We start from the raw sequence: 23,864 nt of genomic DNA, 5'->3' as shown, positions 1-23,864 counted from the left end.
TCGTGTTTGTGTGAATATCTCCAAATATCAATTAGTCCAAGGTCTTGAAGAATTTTATTTATTTGTTTTTCTAAGAGATTCTTTCTTCTCACTCGATTTGTTGTGTCTAATGTCTAAAGTGCCCTGCACATAGACATGTGCCACATGTTTCTGCAGCAATGAGGTTAAATACCTCCCTGAAGAAAGAGATGTTGCTACCAGGGGGTGCATACACGTTACACAAAGTAACTTCTTCCTGCTCTATTTTTCCCTTGACTAGGACAAATCTACCCTCTTTGTCTTTATGTTCTGCGATCAATTCAAAACAAACAGAATTTGGAATAAGAATGGCTACTCCCCTTTTCTTTCCTGTCCTGTGTGAGGAGAAAAAGGTATTTCTATATCCAATTTTCTTAAATTTCTCATGTTCTATAGCAGAGAGATGTGTTTCCTGCAGAAAAACTATATACATTTTTTCTCGTTTCAACTTTGCAACTATTTTGCTCCTTTTGATGGGATTGTTTATGCCATTTACATTCCAAGACTGTATATTATAATACTGCATTGACATTAGTCACCATAAATATGTTTTCTTGTACCTTTAAGAATTCAGTCAAAGCCCTCACAACACAAACAACACATAACATTCACTGAACATGTGATAAACTTACAGAACAGGTCTTCCAGTTCAGAGGTTCTCTTGAAACCTCTTTAGGTTGAGGGGGAATGCCACTGTGGGGCCCCTCAGCAGTACTTAGGAAATAAAATATGAGAAAATAGAAACACTGAAAAAAAGTGGTGGCCTATTATGAAGGTCAGCTGCATCGAACCATTGCTATACTAACTTATATTTAAGGGAGGTCACAGGTTCCACATGAGTCTTTACTGTGGCTTTATGTTTATAGCTTCTTTAGCTTATTGTAACATTAAATTAAGGTATCGATTGCTTAAGAACCATTAACTTACAGGTGGAGATAGATTAACATATCTCTATGAGGGAGGGGCAGAGAAAATGACTCATCCATTATTATGGCATCCTGGCTGGCTGGCCTCTGAAACACCTTCAACTTCTCGCGTGCGCTCTCCTGACAGTTATGCGCGTTCCCTGCTCGCTGAATCTCTGCTGTACTCCACGGTAGAAGTTTGTTGATGGACTCCACGGTGATGTCTTTGGATCTTCTTAACGATAGCGGACCCACTGTGAATCCACGTCTCTTTAAATCCTCCGCGGCATCCTCGGCGTTGCAGTACGTCACCGTGCCTGAATCGAAGTGCACGCGCATCCTCGTCAGCGGAGTTTGGAAGCGGGTCCTTTTTTTTCTTTGAGCGCTTTTTTGATGGGAGTGTACTCTTTCCTCCTCTGCTGTACATTCTCTGCGTAATCGTGGTCAAAGTACACTCGCTTTTCTTGAACACAGATGGGTTTCTTCCACGCAGCATGGAGGATTTTCTGCTTAATATTAAACTGTAGGAACCGTAGCACTGTAGAGCGCGGGGGCGCGCCCGCAGGTGGCTGTGGGCCGAGCGACCTGTGTGCTCTCTCGATTCCCAGACTCCCCTCTCCGCGGAGGCCCACGTTGTCCCCCAGTTCAGTCAGAATCATATGTTCCACATACCGTAGCATAGAAGAGCCCTCTGCGTTTTCGGGGATGCCATAAATCCTTATATTGTTACGCCGTGAGCGCACTTCCAAGTCCGTTATCTTCTCCTGGAGAAACTTTTGATTGTCAAGCAGTTGGATAATAGTGTCTTTAACACCAATGTCCCATTTCTCCTTCCCTGTCAAGTTCTTCTCAATTTCTCCCAGTCGTTCCGCCACCTCCTCTATTTTGCCAGTAGCGGCACTCACTTGTTGGTTGATTTCGGTAGTCAGCTAGTCCAGTTACATTTTCATGTCTTCTTTAAGACTTGTTCTTACTTGCGACAGTTCCTTTTTCATTTCTGATTTAAGATCCCGCATTCCGGCGGCTACCACTTCACTCACCACTCTACTCAGGGAGCTGAGTGTGGCAGGTGCAGTCTCATCCTCCGTGTCGTCGCCATTTTCACTGCGAGTTTCGCTACTGCTAGCATTGCCGTTGTTTCGGGTTTCTTGGTCGGTTTGACTCTGATACCTGGCTCCCTCCTTTTTCTTTTTACCCCCACCCATCATTCATTGAGTTTAAGTCACTTTAGCCGTGTTAAGAATTTGAATTACGGGGTATTATTTATGTCGATGCAGGAGCTCCTTTCTATGCTGCCATTCTAGTTGCCGGGCCACCGGAAGTCCGCTGCTTGCACTCTTGACATCTAGCTGTGCTTTTTACAGTGCCTCAAGGCGACCAAGGACAGGTCACAATGTTTGTCTTGACTCTTAATTGCAAATAATCAACCAAAATTTGGCCTCAATCAGAGTCAGTGCAGACTGTGTTTGTCAAACTAGAGCTCATTATATAATCTACATAATGTGATTAAGTGACACGTTTCATCTCTAGTCCAAGATACTTCCAAGATCCATGTCCGCAGGTCTGGGTATTAAAGAACAGATTAATAATTTGTGGCCAACTATCTTGTTCCAACAGCCTCATAACTCTTGGACACACAATTTATTTTTCCAGAATGTCACCAAAAGGGCTCTGTAAATATAAAGTGCATGGAAATTAACCCCCTAATAATCATCCAGACCTTCCCCTAGTGTTCACCAAGAACTTTGGCGTGAAGGCTGTGACGAAAACCTCTGTGCTGCTGACCTGGGAAGTGCCAGAAACATACAAATCTCAAGTGCCACTCAAGGTAAGATGAGCCCAATGTTCCAGCCAGTCAAATTACACACACTTAATCTTAAAACTGGTCATCAGGTAGTCAGTGCTCATTCAATCAGTCAATTAAATTTGTATTTGTATAGCCCATATTCAAATATCAAAATTTGTCTCATAGGGTTTATGAGACCTGCATAGCCAGTGGCACCATGATGCTCTGATGATAATCTAAAGTGCAAAGGAAAAAGTTTATGATCAGGGATCACCAAGTGAATAATAGTAAAGGCTGAAATATGCTTCTCCGACTCCGTTACGGACGGACGGAACTGACACTCTTTTTCATTTATGGTTCTCCGACGAAAACAATTCACCACCAGAACAGTAGGTCGTGCAGCTTTTTTTTGGCAAAGACGAGCATAGAGAAGCCTACCTCATGACGTCTTTGTATGTAGAAGTCGTCGATTGTTTATTTACCTGTTGATGGAGCTGGAGCTTCTTGACATGGAAGAAGACATGCTTGTAACGTATTTTATGAGACGAGAACAACAGAGATTCCGGAAATGATGTCGTTCGGATATGATGTCGTTAGGAAACCAATCACAGCCAAGGGGTATCCGTAGGCTCTCCGACATGCCAACGTATAGTTAGAAAAATCAGACGTGTAAAGGCCAAAGTATGCTTCTCCGAGTCCGTTACGGACAGACGGATCAAAAACAATTGGGCGCCAGAACAGTAGGTGGCGCAACGGAAGAAAAGCTTAGAGAAGCCTACCTCATGAGTTCTCAGAAGAGGTCCACGTTCAATATTTACCTGCTCCCGGCTTTTCACACACACCGTGTACGATGGCAACTCAATAAAATAAAGTGACACCCAGCGGGTCGTAATGCTTATGTTATCGTTTCTTAGCGCAGCGGTTTCCCGGTCTTGTTTCCGAACCTTGTTGCTAATTCCAATACTTGAAGCTACACGGAAGCAGCTATCTTCCCCCCAAGCTTCCACACACAGTCAGCAGGGACTCCCGATACTAGCTACTACCAAGTATTTGCTTATAACCTGTCGGTATTTAAGAAACAGTCTCATGATAGCTCTGGAATTAAAGTTGTGACAGCATGATTTGTCACAGTTACCACCGCAGTTAGCATGGTGGCTGGGACGCTAGTGCTGTTATGAAAGTTCGTTATAACCGTATGTGATCGTACAAACATGCCGTAAGTGCTCTAACCAGCCACAGTCAGCTGGACAACTCCGCTGGCTTAACACACTTGTCACATTAATCGTAGAATCGTAGTTGTGTTTGGGTTTATTGTGATATAGGAAATGAAACTGGAAGTTTGAGGTCCGGAAATGATGTCGTTCCGAAATACTGTCGTTAGCGGACCAATCACAGCCAATGGCTATCCGTAGGCTCTCAGCCATGCCGACGTGTAGTTAGAAAAATCAGAGCTGCACGAACAAGCTCTCCGTGGAGCCCGGAGAGGGCATTCCACGGCAAAGAAGGCGGTCCTATCTGTCCGTATCTGTCAAAACGGAGAAGCATAAATTGGCCTTAAGTAGAGCTCTCTGAGGTGCTCGGAGAGGGTGTTTCCACGTCGGAGAAGGCATTCCCATGTGTCCGTCTCCGTCAAAACGGAGTAGCATATATCGGCCTTAAGCAGCTAAAGCATACTTGATTTATTGAGCACCTTGTAGCAAAAACCAGTTGAAGAGTGCCTCACAAAATCATAAACAGCGCAGCACAGGAAGCACAAAGGTCAAAATTGTTGTATTAAGTGAAGATTTAACTGGACCTACACTACACAAACTACACTCTAATGGAGGTCTTATAAAAAGGCCATAGAAAAAAACAACAACAGAAAATATGATGACTTTGTTCTCTATGAGGGCTCCTTTGGACAGAGATCTCCGATGTTATTATTCCTGGAGCCAGTTTGTACGGTGGCCCTGAGAGCTCAATGCACTGCAACTTAAGAAAACAAAATTACATTACAGAAGCGACAATGGAAGTGTTTCCAGAGGACAGCTCAAAGTGATGGACACTGCTGCCACAGAAGACACAAGTCTAAAACCTGCGGCTTGGGACTAAATGGGGCTCTTCAGCCCCTCTGCAGGGGCTTCCTGTACAGTGGTTTGCATATTTTTCGCGAACGGTGAACTTAACTAATCATTTTTCATATAATTAACGTGAACGTCACATTCACTTTTTTTTAATCATCATCTTATCAGGCCATCATGAAATACCAGGAGCGGGCGAGAGTGAGTGCGTGTGTGTGTGTGCTCCCAGACAGCGCACACATACACACTGGCCCCCGGACTCCGCCTCCGGTCACTCGCTCGGAGACACACCGTGAGATCTGATCACAGAAGAGGGGGCAAAATTGCTCTTTTGATAGTGAAGGTTGGCGCTGTTTATTCAGTTTAACAGGAGAAAATGGCATTTCTCTAGCTCAGACATGACGCTCTACAGACAACATATTTTAGATCGTTTAAAGCCCAGTGTCTCTCAGAGGGTTAACAGGATACATCTGCAGTAATAAAGTTTATTATTTATTAAAATAAACCAAAGAAGTTTACAGTTTAACAAATTGCCCCTGATCACCGACGGACACCAACTTAAACAACTTAAAACTGCGGCAGTAACAACAAGCGGACGTGTCCATGACTTTAAGGAGTCCTTTGGAAAAACTTCTGATGTCATTTTCTGTAATGTAATTTCGTTTCTGTAACGTAATTACGTTTCTGTAACTGCAATTGCGTTGTCTGAAGTTGCAGTGCATTGAGCAATAACCACTGCCACCACTTTCCACATATTGTCTAGTCTAAATCGTCTTTTAACCGTTTGTATTTTCCCATGATACCTCCTCTTGATGTTCCTGTCACTTGGGATCACTACATCTATCTCGACTGCATTCTTCTGCTGTTTGTTGACCACCACAATGTGTGGTTGATCAGGCATCACCATTTTATTTGTCAGCGTATTGAAGTGTAGGATCTTAGCTTGGTCCTTCGTATCAACCCTTGGAGGTGACTACCATTTTTACCTTCGGACTTCCAGCCCATACTCGGTGCAGATGTTCCAGTAAACTATGCCAGCCACTTGGTTGTGGCATTCCATGTACGCCTTACCTCCCACTGCCAGTATCTTACATCCTGCTGTTGCTATATTTTGATAATCAAGGTTGCTGACCCCTAACATAGAAGGTTGAGACCTTAAAAACTGCAGAGAAACCCAAAAGTTCCCACACTGAGCAGCACTTTGGTGACTGCGGAGAGAAAAAACTCCTTCAATTGCTTGAGGAAACCTCTAGAACCCGACTCGGCGGGCGGCCATCTGCCTCGACTGATTGGGGTGAGCGGAGAAAAATGGGGAAGAGATGAGAGATTGTTGGAAAAGAGTTACACATAAATGTAATTATTAATAGACAGGGATGTTTTACTTTGGTATTGGAACAATTTATTGGCAAACTACATCGTCAGCAGTGACTGTGAGTAACTTACAAAAGTCTTACTTTCACACTGCCACACACTTTGCCAGCACTAACAATATTTTGTTACCTGTGCTATGGGTAGCGAAGCTGTTTAGAGGTAATGCACAAATGGTTTAATTTTGGTTTTAGAAAAGTAAAATCATAAATTGCCAATTGTCCCAAAATGTCTGTTTGTGTAGATTAAACCAACTGGTTCAGCATTGTTGGTTTACATAGTCAGATGATCTGCCTCGGATATCTAATGTAACCTCCAACAAGAAAAATCATACCATACTGCTAATTACTTTTTCTAAGATCAGTGAGTTTAATGCAAGAATGAAACGATGGATCATGAAGGAACCATTTTGAAATAATGATATTCATCATTTTTATAAAACTTTTTGCAAAAATATTTCACTGTAACCTAACTGTTTTACTTCCAACAGTTATTTTTGTCAGGGTTATTTAGACAAAAGAAGAATCAATTCATATCACAGACAGTCAATGTAAACATTATATATTCAGTTGGCCTCTATCTGTGTTAGTAAAAATCATTCTTGCTTTCAGATATTGTACAACCAGAAGAGTGTGGAGGTCCAGGGGAACCTTAAGAGGAAGCTGATCACTCAGCTTCAACCAGATACTGATTACTCCTTTGTGTTAATGAGTCGGGGGAACAGTGCCGGCGGTCTCCAACAGCAGGTGTCCATACACACAGCTCCCGACCTCCTGAGGATGAAACCTGCTCTGTATCAGCTTGATGTGGAAGAGGGTGGGAGAGTGACCGTCAGCCTGCCCAGGGCCCCTGCTGGAGCCCCTATCAGGTCTGTGCTGTTAACAAAATAATTTACAGTGTTACAAAGACATCAAGGCTCATTGTGAATAACATCAGATGATAGTTGTAATGACTGGAGTGTAGAACAGCTGTATTCTTAGTTGAAAGCACTGAGATATTTTACTTTGAAAATCAATCAATCAATCTCCCCTTTGTGTACAGTGTCAATAAAAACATGAATTTGATTGTTTGTGGGGTTTTTGCATGTTATGTAATCTATCTTAAACACCCCATTTAGACTTGATCAATGTTACAGTAGAGGAGGAGAGTGGCGTTCACTGTGCAGTAGTTCAACTCAGAATCAGCTTTATTTTCCATGTTTGTGTACACATACTAGGAATTTCACAAAAAGCTCACAAAATAAACATAACTATTATGTGCAAATAGAAGAGGCCAATAGAGCAAAGGTACAGAGTGCAAAGATGCAGATATGGATAAATGCTGTATATGAGGTGGGTGAAGCATATGACAGTCGATCTGGTAGATATTTTAACATTGTTACATGACTCGTACGGCCAACTCTCTGCTTAGTTAAAAACCAGCTCTACCTCCATGAGCCAGAGGCATCTACACATTATGACAGTTTAACACTCTGCAGAGCTATGTTTTTTTCCCCTTCAAAGTATATTTTATTGCTAACACTCAGTGCTGTTAGGAGAAGTCGAGTGGAGACATAAAAGTAAATACAGACAAGGATTATTTTTTTTTTAAATAAATAGCAAAGACATAAACCTATAGGGCAGTCATAGCAACAGCCAATTGAAATCTGCTTTATTTACCTCATCACTTGTTACAGACAGTTCATAACTATGTATAATGTTCTCTCATTATCTAAATAAAAGTAGAGGCTGCATTTCAAAATAAGAGAAAATAAATAAAATGTGAAATTTTTTCATATTCAAATAAAGGTCTTTCCTTCAGCAAAATAAAATAAAGGGAGCAAAAGCTATAATTTCAAATTTTCTAATTCACATCTTGACTCAAAACATAATAAATCTGAACATATCATAACAAATTAACCGTTTTAGAATCACTTTCTTCCCCTCTCATATCCCACTCCCCCACTTTGTTCGTCGGTTTCTCTCCCTTTCTCCGTCTGACTTCTGTTTCTCTCCCTTTCTCTGGCTCAGTCGTCTGTCTCTCTCCCTCCCATTGTTTTCTCTACCTGTATCGCTATCTTTCTTTTTCTTTCTACTGTCTTTTCATGTGTAACTTGCCTCTAACTCTCTCATCTGTCTGCACTGTAGAGTTGCAATGTTAATCGCCTGGAATGCACAGACTTGATTGGCTGAGTAGTATCAAGTGGGATGGCTTAACTCGCATGCAATTGGTCTGTGCGTTTCCTCATCCGCTGAACCACTACCGTAAAGACTACAAGAGCTGCGCCGGTAACATATAGAAGCGCCCCGTCAGGGTTTATAAATCAAAACCTTCTGTTTTGGCTGTAGGTCCGGCTCCGCACGGGCAGATTATTGGCAGGACGCGGACCGCGGACCGCCTGTTAGTGACCCCTGGTCTAGGTGCTGCATAGGTCAGAAATGCTGATTCAATTTAGGACTTAAGATTCCATTTTTTTTAATTATTTATTTGTTCTATTCTTTCATCTAAGAAATAGGACACAGACCTTTTCATTAATCCCAGAACAAAAATTGGTGTTTAACAAAGATGGGGAGTGAATGATAGTCCACACATTAAAAATAGATGACTAAAATGGATACAAATGGAATGTATGAAACTTTGTGTTTAAATGTGTATACATGACACAGTTGAGTTTCTGTGTTGATACAGGTGGTACTACCTAGTGGTTGTCCCTGTCACCCCAGCTTCTCTGAGCAGATGGGAGTGCCCAGAAGACATGGACATACATGAGGTGAGTTAATGAGCTCTTATCTTCTAGTCATGATCAAGAGCTCACAGTCACAGTTTGTTTTCAGGTAATGCTGGTTAGAGGTGGGGTCAGGCCTGTAGTTGTCATGGTTAGAAGTACATTTTCTTTTTAAACATAGCAAGCTATGCTCAATTTCAGTTTCTCATGAAAACCCAATACGACTTCATGCAAGAATGAGTTGTTACATCAAAAGGGGAGAGCGGGGTAATGTGGGAAATTTTTTACATTTGCTCCCCTCTAGGCGAGCTAAAATGATATATCAGTAAAATATACTCTTTTCCCATTATTTCAGGATGTTTTCTAGAAATTGAAATGATCAGAATGTCTTCAGGACAAAGGGCAGTGAAAATTTTCCACTTTAAAACTACCATGACAACACATGTTGTAATAGTTAAAATCCCGACAGCTAGATAACCACTAATATCGGACTAGTAACAGAATCATGGGAATTGGTCAATTAAGCACATTTATGATTATTATGTTTCATGTGATCTCTTGAACAACCTAGCTTACCTGCACATTGTTTCTCTGTCCAATTGGCAGGGACAGGGATATTGTTTTTCTCTGCGTATTCAAATGCCAGTTCACGGCACTTTACTGGAGCAAGGGCATGGAACTGGTCAGCTAGTTGTTTCAAGTGTTTGGCAAGCTCCTCCTCCATCTCATCTGTGCCTATTCTCTTTACCTCAGCTACTGCACCCCAGGCTACCGATTTTACTTTCCCTTTCTCTTTTTTTATTTATGAATCTTTCGAGGGTTGTCTTATCAATATTTCTATCCCTTCCAGCTTATCTTAAGGACTTCTTTCCTTGCATGACCTCAGCGGCTGCACTCTCCATCTCTGCGAGGGGTGTTTGGCCCCAGGTTGTCTTCCTGGTGTATAGCTTCTTGGCATGATGGCTTTTCTACAATGTTTATGACATTAAAAATAAAACATATATAATGTAATATAACAAGAATATGTTTAAGACTAAACTTAACTTGTGCTTCATGGTGGGGTAAAGTGAGACACTGTCTCACTTTACCCCACAGCATTTGTCTCACTTTACCCCACACAGCCACAGTTTTAGAGAAAACAACATCTCTTAGCAATTCAGGCTAATCTTCAGCTAGCATAAATAGGATGGTTTTATATGTTGGAAGTTCATCAACATGTTTGATATAAGTTGTTCTACCTGATTCAATTTGTTTTGACACAACAATTGATTAAGTTCAAAGCAAGAAAATTTACTTGTACATGCAAAAAACACATTTTTGTGAAAAAAATCAACTTTCCACAGCACCAGCACCAACTTCTCCTTCATGGCAAGGGGGCAATGGGAGGGGCTTGAAGACATTTTGGTTTGTAGGAAAACATTCCTCTGATATATTCAAATGTACGCTAAACCATTTATATGATAATGAGCCATCATGCACAATAGCACTTTGGTGAAACAAAGCAGCTTAATGGAATTGGGCTCATAATACTTCTATTCATTATGAAACCAGGTACCAGGTCAATGGAGTAGGTGGTCTTTCATATTTGACACAACCCAGACCACCTCCGAAATGTGGTCTGAGACCCCGTTCACACATGGCATTAACATGGGATTTTTGTGATCCAATCAGACAGCTCTAAGTACTGGTCTGAATAGACTCAGATCAGATTCTATTAGCAGTGTGAATGTGTCCTGGGCCACATGTGAAGGACTGCCTATTCAGCTGACATCCTCTAGCCTGCTACAGTTTCACTATGAACTGAACCTATTTTAACTATTTTTACTGATACTTTTCTTAAATTGGGGGAATCTTTCTTCACTGCAGCTGCACCAGATTCACTCAGCACCTCCTGACTCTTCCCTCTCTCATGCCAACATGCAGACACCCACAAACAGTGACATTGGACCCATCTGTAAACTCGGACTGGGTCAAAACAACATGATTTGTTCTCAACTAACACAAATGACTTATGTGTTAATTTGCATATGGTGAGGGAAAGGGAAATCCAATCACATGTGGTGACAGGAGTCACCTTCAGGATGCATTTTTAATGCAACGTGTGAACACACATACTTATTGCTCGCCACTTGTGATCGTATCTGTCAGAACAGTTTTGTTCCATGTCTCTTTGATCCTGGCTGCAGCTCCGAGGCAAAATGTGTTGGTTTGTCATTGACAAGCAGTGTTGCAGCTCCCAGCAGTCAGAGGGGATAATGTGACGCCCCGCCTTGAAATCCATTCCTTTTTATAGGACAGGGTTCATGTTGTGCCAATAAGTTAGTAATGAGGGTATTGTGTGGGTGTTCATTTTGAGAGAAAGAAATCTAACATAAGTGGGGGGGAGGGTGAAGTTTATTCACTGGTTTGCCTATAGGCTGTTGTTAAACATAAAGAACATCTCAGACCACTTTCACAAACTCTATTATTTGCTTCACATTACAACAGTGTTAAAATCTCCTTTTTAATTGTGTGTGTAATCTCTGCATGGGTGGACAATTAAATGCCAAATCCCCCCTGCTAGTAAAATGTCCAAGCACTGAAGACTTCAAGGTCTCACGATCAAAGATCAAAGTTTAGTGGTGACCAAAAATCTCTGGACCTTATTGATACACTGTTTTATCGTGGAACCCAAGACTTTTGAGGGTACCCATCTGATACATTTGTGTATGTAGGGCCCCACAAGTCACAGGTTTTGTAAAAAACCAAGCCACGACATCCAGGAAGCCCTTTGTCTTTTTATTAAAACTGTTGTGGGGCACAATTGAAGGCAAGGTTATAAAAAAATGTATAAGACTTGAGTGTTCCCAGGAGTACTGTGACCTCAATAACTATGAATTGGAAGAAGAATCTGAGTAGATTGGAAAAAAAGGGCCTTTGTCGGAGATGCAATCAAGAATTTGTCACTCTTAACAGAGCTTCAGATGTCTTGTGCAGAGATGGGAGAGCCTTTGTACCCTCGTACACACACAGAGACACACATACTTGGACAGAAAAGAATGAGCAGATCTTCAGTAACGAAGCCATGACCCTCTGCACTCCTTGGAAGGTCTTGTATTCTTGTATCCACCAAAGGGCCATTTGCCCACAAATAGGTTAATACTGTAATAGGTTTATAAGCTTTATATCATTAGGAATGTATCACATTATTACTTGAAATTTGTTGTGATAGTAATGGGAAAATATCTAGTGAACTTTTCATATTGTAATCAGATACATATTTTATTTTTCTTGTTAACAGCAATATACTTCTGCAAACATTAGAGGGGTTCTAATTAGCAAATATGACTGGGAACACATCAGGGAGTTAGCAAATCACAAGATTGTAGTCAACTGATGCAGTGAATGTATACTTTGAATGATTATTTTCATCATTATCAATAGACTAATAAATTAGAGCTCCCCGACAAACATGTGGCATGTCCTTCTTAACTTCATCATAAAAGTCAAATTTATTTCGTAATTGCTTTTGATTTAAAATTGCAGCAATAGAAAAGTTATAGTCAGCAGTAACTTAAAATAGTTTCTTGGGATGTCTTCACAGGCAACTTAACCTTCAGTAATACTTTCAGTGGACAATATAGGCTCTGTCAGTATACCAGTATATAGTGACTTAAAATTGATTAGTTTACCGATAAGTGAAAATCTTGTTATATTGTTTCCTGTGCTAAGTGCCAAGAAGTTCTTGTTGCAAAACCTTAAAAAAGGTCTAAACAGAGATTAGTTTTGTGCTGTCACATTCTATTATTTTTTAGGGTCATGACAGGTCAGTTCCAACTTCTCCTGATGTGTCATCCCTCTGGCAGCTCCTGGAGGCTGGTGCTGACAGCAAACTGCAGAGAAAGAGAAGAGAGAGCCAGGACTTCCTGCAAACCTACATCACTGCCAAGCTGGACGTCCTGCCTGAGATCTTCACTCTGGGTGATGAGAAGAAATACAATGGCTACTATAACAAACCCCTCCCAGGCCAGCAGCAGTATCGCTGCTTTGTCTTGGCTGACCTGACGGACCATGAGTCTGTGAGTGACTTCTTCGGTTTTATAAGTTTATGGGCATATGTAGCATCATAAATGTTAAAACTTCAATGGTAAATCCTGAATACATATGTAAAAGCCAGGAACTCCTTCCTAATAATGATGTATAGCCATGTAGAGTTCTTATATTTCTTCGACCAGGTCCAATCCTCAAAAGCATACACAAAAGTGAGCAATTCTATGGTAAATATGTGAGAGGAAAGATCAATGTACAGCTGCAGAGGGCAGGAGTACACTGGTCTTATTTGAGGGGAATTTTAGTTGTATACCTTTTTTCTCACAGCAGAGCCTCAGTGAAGAACATGTAAACGTAAATGCCATTAAAATAGCCTCATGACAGCTAATAATGGGTCGTTCACATCTGCCATATGAGGAATGAGAACTGCTTACACTGCAAACAGCAGTTAACCCACAACAAAGATTTCTGACCTGCCAGAAATTCATCTGCTCAGCGAACAGCTGTGATCAGATTGGCTGAGTCAAATGCTGATACCACTGCAATGTGTGTGTCATCATAGCAAAATGTGGTCCTTTTTTTGGAACTACCACAAATGCAGTTCTGATTAGTTTTGCAAATCTGGTTGTTTCTGTACATGTTTTGTCACCACAACAGTATCTCAACACTGTTATTTAGTTAAAAATGAGGACTGAATTGGAAGATAGCTGTTGCCAAACCCATTAGTGCAGAGTACAGCCTTGGACAAAAGTTTTGAGAATGGCACAAATATAAATTTTCACAAAGTCTACTGCGTCAGATTTGATGATGGCAATTTGCATATACTACAGAATGTTGTGAAGAGTGATCAGATGAATTGCAATTAATTGCAAAGTCCCTCTTTGCCACGCAAATTAACTTATCACCAAAAAACATTTCCACTGCATTTCAGCCCTGCCAAAGAAGGACCAGCTGGCATTATGTCAGTGCTTTTCTTGTTAACAAAGGTGAGAGTGTTGACGAGGACAAGGTGAAGATCACTTTGTCATGCTGATTGAGACAAAATGGCAGACTGAAAGCTTTAAAAGCATGGTCCTGCTTGAAATCATTGTTCTTCCTTTGTTAACCATGGTTACCTGCAAGGAAATGTGTGCAGTCCTCATTGTTTTGCACAAAAAGGGCTTCACTAGGCCAGGATTTTGCTGCTAGTAAAATTGCACCTAAATCTACCATTTATCTGATCATCAAGAGCTGGTTCAATTGTTGTGAAGAAGGCTTCAGAGTCAAAGAAAGACCAGCAAGCGCCAGGACCATCTCCTACAGTTGATTAAGCTGCAGGATCGGGGCACCACTAGTGCAGTGGTTGCTCAGGAATGACAGCAGGCAGGTGTGAGGTGCATCTGCACGCACAGTGAGGCGAAGACTTTGGGAGGATGGCCTGGTGTCAAGAAGGGCAGCAAATAAGCCACTTCTCCCGAGTAAAAGCATCAGGGACAGACTGATATTCTGCCAAAGGTACAGGGATTGGACTGCTGTGGACTGGGGTAAAGTCATTTTCTCTGATGAATCCCCTTACCGATTGTTTAGGGCATCTGGAAAAAAGCTTGTCTGGAGAAGAAAAGGTGAGCGCTACCATGAGTCCTGTGTCATGCCAACAGTAAAGCATCCTGAGACCATTCATCTGTGGGGTGGCTTCTCATCCAAGGGAGTGGGCTCACTAACAATTTTGCCTAGGAACACAGCCATGAATAAAGAATGGTATCAAAACATCCTACGAGAGCCACTTCTCCCAACCATCCAAAAACAGTCTGGTGACGAACAATTTCTTTTTCAGCATGATGTAGTGATAATTAAGTGGCACGGGGAACAAAGCATCGAAATTTTGGGTCCATGGCCAGGAAACTCCCCAGACCTTAATCCTATTCAGAACATGTGGTCAATCCTCAAGAGGCGTGTGGTCAAACAAAAACCCACAAATTCTGTCAAACTCCATGCATTGATTATTCAAGAATGGGCTGCCCACAGTCAGGATTTTGCCCTCCTTGGTAGGACAATGATAATAAATCCTTTTCCACAAGGGCTCTAACCATCCTACCCCAATTATCTTATGCCACATACTGTTTTGCAGTTCTATTGCAGTTAAAGCCCAGTTAGCTCTGACCATGTAAGAGAGAGGCAAAGTGAGGCATTAGTCAAAATTATGCTGTTGCAGTTACTGCCTTGTATTCAGCAGGGTCAGAAATAGTTCATCAAGACAGGTCCTACAAATGGCACCATTTACCTTTAATAAACCATTGAAGAACACAAGAGAACAAAGGGGTGGATGGGGCTTTAATATGTGAATCTCTTGCTATTTTGTCTGCATTTGCTGAAGTTTCCAGATGAAACCTTTTTGTGTAAAAACTGAATTTCGCCCTGCAGATCACATTACGATACTTCTGCCTTTAGTGTGTTGCAGAGTAGAGCTTGTCATGAATGTCAATGTTTTTCCTCCCCAGTGTTTCCTGTGTGTGGGACAAACAAAACGCCTGTTGCAGCAAAACACACATATCAGGCACTTGCAGGGATGCTAATTACATCCTTGAGTCATGCGTGCATCTGCAGGTAAACCTCAGGGCCGGCAGAATGGCACGCGTGAACCCAAAAGCAGAGTGGGAATGAGTAAATTTCTGGGTTTATTAAACATAGCAGGGGTCAGGAGCCAGGCAGTTAATTCAGTTACAAACAAATCCGACAAGGAGCAGGCAAAGGGGAAATCCAGGGAAATAACAGGCAGGTCACGGCGGAGATCAGGCAGAAGATAAGGTAGGAGGGAAAACGCTGGAAGGCTAGGTACAACCACACTAAACGATCTGGCAGAGGACAAAGGGAACAGGCAGGTAGATATACTGGGGAGACTAATGAGTTGATGGAAGGCAGGTGCGTCTGTGGGTGGAGCTGATATAGGGATTTGTGACATGAGGAAGTGCAGAGCAGAGAGGAGTGGCTGAGTTCTGAAATGACAAATGGATTAGTATATGCAAAACTATGATAAGAGAAATAACAATATTAATAAGAGGGTGAATCCATGACACAGCCAGTGATGAAATTACCCCTGCTGTCACTCACAGTAACTTGTGCCTCTTTAATTTTAAGTGCGTTTCTTCCGTTGATCAGGAATTTGTCGTTGTAGTTTTTTTCATGATAATGATTCGACTCTGAGGAAGAGGTTTTTGTCCAGAATATTGAAGAATGTGTCTTTAGACCACATTACAAACATTCAATTGGACTCAGATTTCGGTTAGGGTCAAAGGTCAGGGTTACATCAAGCTCTGTGATGTGTGATCTTAGACTCATCAATGAATTGATTAGAATTGGGTGGTAGAAAGTCAAGGTGGCAACTCAAAAAAATGTTTAGCCTCTTCAACATGATATCTTAAGTCAGGCTTTGAGTGTTTGTCACTTGGACTTAAAGGTTACCAGATCAGTGGTCAAAAGGTGAAAATCACAGTGGCCTAATATTATTGTGAATGAAATTTGTCAGAAAAACTTGGAAGAACTGAAACTGGATTGGTTGGTGAAAGCATACAAACTGCAGGGCAGTAACTCTAGTTAAACACTGTTTTGTTTTTTAGAAGTGCATCTTTTACTCTCCCACGAACACTAGAAACAAACACAAAAAAACAGAAATGCCACGACATATAAGACATACTGTGTCTACAATACATTAACACACAAATCGACACAAATTCATGTGTTTGTACTGTACTGAATACTGCTAACTTTTGTCAATTGTTTAGACCAGGGGTGTCCAAACTATGGCCCATGGGTCAACTGCGGCCCGCCATCCATTTTTAATTGGCCCGCATCAATGTCTTAAAATAAAATATATAAAAAAAATGTTTAAATGTTTGTCCCAGTTACGTTATGGAGATGATAGAAAGAAAGAAGGGGAGGTCCTGTTGGTGTGCTGTTTGAAGTGAACTGTTTGTGTTGGCTGGTTGATCTCAAGTAAGAATATGCTGCTCAATTCTGACTCTAGTTTTTTAATTGAATAGCAAGAGAGACAGCATAAAACATAATGTTATCATACCACATTCTCTAAGTTTGACTTTATTTTAGTTTTTATTAATCGATCAATAAATAAAAAATAAATTGTATTCATAGAGACCATATTCCAAATCACAATTTTATTCATAGAGCTACATTGTTTAAACTTAATTTGTGATTGTTTTGGGTTTCTGTCACAGTTTAGTGTTTTCATTATTTAATGACTTTGCTTTTATTTGTTTGTTCTTTTTTATGTGATCTTACTTTTTTAAGTGGGTAAGGCCTCATCTACAGGCTTCTCCTCGGGAACTGTCTCTGGAAAGGTGGAGTCAATTAGATGCATTGGTTGTGAGCATCATTGCTCCCCTTTGACCAGTTCGATCTGAATTATCTGCAGTGCCAGATATATCTATTTTGTCAGATTAAAAGAAGTTTGTTTTGAAGAACATAGGATTGTTGAAGATGAAGAACATCTGGTTTTCTACATCTTGACTCGTGGCTACGACTTATTATCTTGATTCAACGACTGTGAATCTGTTCCTTAATAAGACCTGGCCAACTGAACTGAGGAAGCCTCTTGAATGAGAGGTAAACTATTTCACTTAATTACATGATGTTGCCTACATTTCCACAACATCGTGGCCTCAGATTCAGCGCCGGTAGTGTGTGTCAACTCAAAGCCCAGTTGGCCAGGTCTTGTTATTAAAGAGCAGATTCATAACTCATGGCCACAAATTATTTATCTTATTCCCAGGACTAAATGACTTGTGGCAATATGTCTCCAGAGCGGCAAACTATATGGAACAATAGGATAACAAAAAGACCACTGACTATGTAGAGTACAAAGCCACGTACCAGCCTGGGGTAACTGATATCAACACTCACATAAATGCTGATCATTGTTTCAATCAGAGCACATAATTACTAAAGATATGTCCAACCAGAGTTAACCAACCTCAAAACTAGAAATATTGTTGTTGCTGATTAAAGTATTTCAGGATGATGTAGTAAAGCCCCAACAGATTGAATCAGTTCTGCTGTTTGTAACCGAACTGACCCTGAATCATCCTCTGGTTCTTTGCAGCAGAGGATGTTTGCAGCAAGCCCGTTCTCCGAGCCCATCATGGTGAAGCTCCACAGTGGGATGAGCCGACACACTGAGGACCCACAGATGCTTTGGGTGATGGGCCCAGTCCTGGCTGTCATTCTCATCATCATCATAGTCATTGCTATTCTACTCTTCAAAAGGTGAGAGAAGAGCAGACATTGTCAATACTGCTAACACTGTTATATACAATTTTTTCTAAAAGTATGTTTTTATTTGTATGAAAGAAAAGGGAAAAAGAAACTCTGGGATATTCTTTTTTTAATTAATAAGTCACATATCTATGACAAAAGAGTTACAAAACTTGGCAAGATTGGTAGACCTCTCTACCGATGTTGATAACCACCCTGCATTGGATGACATAATCATACTATACTTTGACATCAGATTCAGCCCAGAATGGCCACATTATCATGAGCATCTTGACTGTAAAGAATTTGGATAGCAGTAAGAAGACAACGTAGTGATTTGGATGAGTTGACGTTGAGCTGAGTTGAGTTGGGTAGGAAGTATATATCGCAATTGGCAGCTGCAAGGACATCACGTAAGAGTGGACATGCAGCGACATTTGTGGTGTGATGAGATCAGTCCAACCTTGCAAAGGTTAGCACTGTAATTACTTGGCATCAAAGCACTGGTCTCTATCAGCAAAACAAAATGTGATATGAACTGGTGTTGCTGCAATAACAACGATGTACATAGTGTAACAAGAACCCCCTTGTCACCGTGGGTCAGCGGCCAGGAAACAGTAGAGACGCAGGTAAGGGTGCCTCAGTAGCTTCTTTTATTTCTCCAGACACTTTCACAACATAAATCAAAACTTCACGCAAGCAACTCCTTATTTGCTTTTGCCGCGTATCGTTGCCTCTCCGGGCGTGCACTGGCTCCTTCTCTTCCAGTCCCGAGCCCCAGCTCGCTACTGCTGATAAGGGGAGAGAGTCATTAGTGGAACTTGAACACCTGAGTACAATTAGACTCTCCCCCAGGCACCGATCCCCGCACCCCATCTCCACTCCCTCCCTCCTGTAGCCGACGCTGACCATCCCCCACTACCACACATAGTTTATATTTTATTAATGATTTCAATTGTGCTCACCAATTTCTGTGTAATCTGTCTCACTAGATAATAATGAATATTAATACAAGTCAGTAAAACAACCCACTTCCGATAAGTCAGATATCATCCATGTTTATTGAAAAATTAGTTTTCAATCAATTAAATACAACAAATTAATATCCCAGCAAGCTTTTAGCTGTGAGATTTTTGTACCCTCTAACTCAACGGAAGTGTCTAGCATTAAACACTAGTATTGTTATGATCTTATTCTAAGCGGACCCCAAAAAGTGCAGACCAAGAACACGGCAGATTGAGGTCAGGAAAAGGTTTATTGAAATTGTCCCATTTTGAGGTGGAGTTGATGAGATGAGTCTCAGTACCGAAGGTATTCCACAGGAGGCCCCTCCCAGCTCCAGTTTGAGCCACCTGTGGAAAGAGAACAGTGGGGGAAGGGAAAACAAGAGTTTGAAAACCTGGTCCTGACAGTTATTATATACATACATTATCTACATATCAGATCTTTTCTGTCATCTGTTATAAAAGAAGAGAGCAGTAGTTGAGTGGACCTTGTATGGCAGTGTATGCCCATTAAGCTCCTCATGTCATCTATATGGACTATCATTTTAACACAGAGAGAGACCAGGGACAGTTTCTCATTGCAGCAGAGGATAATAACAGAAGAGGCACGCAGCAAGAAATGGTTCTAGAGTTCAGACAGACATTCATCTTGGCTGAGCGGGCCCAAGGACAAAGGTCCTCCATGACACATGGGAGCAAGTGGCTGTCAGTTGGCCTGTAGTCCTGCTTTTCCAGACTAACAGTTGGCTTGTGCGTCTTGGTCTTGGGTGAAATATCCTGCAGACTAAGCTGACAGGGACATCCATATGGTTGTTACTCTGCTCAAATGGCAACACTCTTTTTGTTCTTTTGTTTCATGGTTGAGAATTTGTTCTCTTGGGGAGGGAAGCATTTCTGACTGAAGTTACTTGCTCTTCAATACACTACTGCCAACATGGTTCTACTAATATGGCTTTTTAAATGTATTTTTTCGTATCTTCCCGTCAAACAGTGGGTTCCATTTGTTATAGGGCACACTATGAAAATTGACTTCCAAGCCTTAAAGTTTGCATGAGTTGTGTGATCTATCTGTATCTATAGAGTTCAAATATGGTTGCAGAAACCTGAATTATGAAGATGCTGATGAACTATATTGTACTGGTAAATTATAACCCTAACCCTAACTAATCCAGATAAAACGTATTTATACCCCATAATATGCTAAGCATCATGACGATGCATTTTAGAGTTATGCTGATGGGTTATTAAAGGGCTGATGCGCTTTGCTCTTTTATGAAAGAGAATATTCTCAACCAATGTCGCTTTTTTATGAAAATTTTTTTTAAATATTAAACTGTAGTTTTCACAGAAAAACCACAGTGTGGTTTAATTTATCTTAGAAGGGTGTTGACTCATTATGATAAAAAAGAACAGCTTCAGTTTTCGTGGGTATATAGATCCATCCTGACATGTGTTCAGTTAAGTTGAGCTCTGAGATTCACATCTTGTTAATAAACTATTCAGGGAGCTTTCATGCCCCATTGATGGAAGCACTGTTATAGAAGAACATGTTCCATCATAGGTAAAAATAACTTCAGAGTGACCCTTCACTCTGAGGGGACAACTCATCATGTTTTGAATCCACCACAGTTCATGACTTTTTAGTGACTCATGGATCATGGATCAAAAAGCATATGGCACCTTAGTTTCAATGGGTATGCATTACATTACATCACTCATTTATTCATTTTCTTTTCCATATGTCAATGTCAGCCCAGTATTAAATCAGACTTTAAAAGTACAAATCTTGACTTAAACCATTCTGACAAACCGTACATTCCTCCTCCTTCTCCATTAATTTGTTAAATGTGAATATATAAATAAACACAATTTATTATATATATAAAATTAATTGCTTTCCCACCAAAGTTGACCTACTTTATACATTATATGGTGTGCAGTGTATAGATGTGCAGTGTATAGATATTGCTTTTTGTTACTTTCATTTTTTTGTAAAAAAAGTGTGAGCATTTCGATATAACCAACGTTGCTTGACCTAGTTTAGTCAACTCCACATAAGATGATCAAACCTAAAAACACTAAGCCAGCCAACAACGGGGAAACTCCGGCAACACGTGCTGCTACGAGAGCTGCGGGCAAGCTGGCATCTTTTACAGCTACCAACTCTGCAGACTGCAATGGATACACTGCAATCAACAATGAAGTCTTTCCAGGGCCGTCTCACCTCCGTTGAGTCTCTGGCTGGTGACAACTTTGAAAGAGTAACGGCAGCGGAGTCACGTTGAGACCGCAATATACATTTAAATGGTAAAAAAAAAAAAAAAATTGTACAAAAACCTTGAACGGGATTCGAAACAACAGGCTGAAGCACTATAAGCTTCTAGCCTGATGACGATCTCACTACGCCACCAAGTCGCTTATATTTGCATTGCGCGTTAGATAAATGTCTCGTTCTTTGCTTTGTCCGCTGTATATCACTAGATGTTTAAGGTAACCTCCATGTCATCTGGTGATAGTCCGAACACAGAATAAACGCTTTAAACGTAATACCAGGCTTTACAAATCTGATGCTCCTCTTCATAGGAGACACAGGGAGCATTGAAGAACACACACGCGTCACCAGCTCCACTCGAAGTGCTTTCGTTTGTCGCTGGTGATCATTACAACGCGCACACACCAAACAACAGGTCCATGTAAACATCCCTCACATCAACAAGGCGGAAGCTCGAGCGGTGTTTTCATGAGTTAAGTTGCTGAACGTGCTTCTAATGGACGTGTGGAGCTTCACGTGTCCTCCTGTCGCTGCTGGTTAACGTCAGCGGACGGGATTTTAAACGATGTTCTCGTTGTTGTCGATGATAAGGTTCTGCCATCGGAGAATGAAAACAACCCAACCGCTCATCACAGAACGGGTGTGTTGGTTTTTCGTAGTTTCTGTAATGCAAGTGTTGTTTATCTGTGTGAAATCAACAGATGATGCGTGTGGTAAGCACACGGGCGCAGCGATGTCCAAATGTGTTACGTGTGACCGATAACTCTGAGTTTACGGTCACAAGTTAACCTGGGCGTGTTCCCTGAAACAATAACTCATGTTAAGATGTGCACAGGCTTCACAGTCTAGTCAAAATAGAGGTGAATCTATTTACAACTCTGATCAGTGGTGCAGTGCGTAGTGTTGTTGTCCCAACATTAATTTTTATGTGGACCACAGCAGATCGATTCCCGTGGTGGGATTTTTTTTTTACCATTTAAATATATATTGCGGTCTCAACGTGATCCTGTCACGGACACATGAACTCGTGAAGGGTTTTTGTAGGATTTTTATTTCAGCAAGACCTTCAGTAGATCACCGCACTTCACACACAGGCGCTTTGTGAAAATGACGAATCTGCCACCGGCTCTGAAAAACAGCCTCAACATCTGGAATGTCGCCAGAAGCCATGCCCGCCAGTTAAACTGGAACACCGGCCGGAGATCTTCCCCACGCACGTTCCTGTACCAAGGTACCACCATAAGAGTTTATCAAGATGTGAGCAGGACACCAAGGACACCATCACATTTTTGCAACAAATGTTCACCTTAGTTCACTTAAGAAACAAACATACTTGTGTACTTTATCAAAACCACTGCTCTAACTTATCTTTACTTAATATTCTTTTCAGATTTTTTTTTTTTAGTTGAACATGAGAGATGGTTTTGATGCAAAAAGGGCTGCTATACGATTCATTATCTGGAATGTAAAATGCTCTGTAAAAGGTTTAAATGGGCCTGTTAAAAGAGCCAGAATATTTAATCATCTAAAACACTTAAAATGTGATGTTGTATTTCTACAGGAAACCCATCTACTGGTTAAAGATCAAGTCAGACTAAAGACAGGATGGGTGGGGAATGTGTTCCATTCCAACCTTAACTCTAAAACTTGTGGAACGGCCATATCGATTCATAAAAGAATCCAGTTTAGTGCGACCACTGTCACCTCAGACCCACAGGGTCGATTTGTAATGGTTTCTGGGCTTCTCTACCATAAGCCTGTGGTTTTGATTAACATCTATGCCCCAAATTGGGATGATGACAAATTTATGGGGAAAATAATTTCATTAATTCCAGATTTGAACTCACAACAATTGATATTTGGCAGCGATTTGAACTGTGTAATGAACCCGGTATTAGACCGTTCCAACTCTAAATCTAAGAACCTGTCTAAAAAGGCCAAACTGTTATCAACCATTATGAACCAGATAGGAGGTGTTGACCCCTGGCGTTCTTTGTTTCCACAAAGCAAGTCCTTTTCTTTTTTTTCCCTCTGTACACCATTCGTATAGTAGAATAGATTATTTTTTTATTGACCAGTCTCTTCTCCCCTTTGTGACTAACGCTGAATACTCAACTATAGCTGAGTCAGATCATGCCCCTGTAATATTAGACCTTGCATTTCCTTCTTACAAATTAGAATGCCCCTCTTGGAAATTAGATAGAAATCTTCTGACTGATGAGACTTTTTGTGAAATGATCTCCCAAAAAATAGATGACTTTATAGATTCCAACAAAAAAGATGACACCTCCCCTTCTCTTTTATGGGAAACATTAAAAGCTGTAATCAGGAGTGAGATTATATCATATTCTGCTAAAGCAAATAAAATGAAAAGAACAAAACAAGAGGAGCTCATTAAAGCAATAGCTATGGTGGATTCTCAGTACTCCACCTCCCCCTCCCCTGAATTATATAAAAAAAAGCTGGACCTCCAA

The 23,864-nt window shown here is 41.0% G+C and overlaps 1 protein-coding gene and 1 long non-coding RNA gene across 2 annotated transcripts in view; one reads left to right on the top strand and one right to left on the bottom strand.

The window, feature by feature from the left end:
* Positions 1-23,864, bottom strand: part of LOC133960548 (uncharacterized) — a 383,773-nt gene that overhangs the window by 19,260 nt on the left and 340,649 nt on the right. The window lies entirely within an intron of this gene.
* Positions 1-23,864, top strand: part of ptprfa (protein tyrosine phosphatase receptor type Fa) — a 242,174-nt gene that overhangs the window by 167,037 nt on the left and 51,273 nt on the right. Inside the window, exons 16-20 of the mRNA XM_062395231.1 lie at positions 2,654-2,751; positions 6,749-7,005; positions 8,805-8,886; positions 12,687-12,899; positions 17,963-18,126. Of these exons, the coding sequence (XP_062251215.1) occupies positions 2,654-2,751; positions 6,749-7,005; positions 8,805-8,886; positions 12,687-12,899; positions 17,963-18,126 (814 nt within the window). The remainder of the gene's footprint in view (positions 1-2,653; positions 2,752-6,748; positions 7,006-8,804; positions 8,887-12,686; positions 12,900-17,962; positions 18,127-23,864) is intronic.

Source organism: Platichthys flesus, chromosome 9, assembly GCF_949316205.1.
Source record: "Platichthys flesus chromosome 9, fPlaFle2.1, whole genome shotgun sequence".
In the NCBI taxonomy this organism is placed as follows: Eukaryota; Metazoa; Chordata; class Actinopteri; order Pleuronectiformes; family Pleuronectidae; genus Platichthys; species Platichthys flesus.
This window is presented reverse-complemented; position numbering and strand designations above follow the sequence as displayed.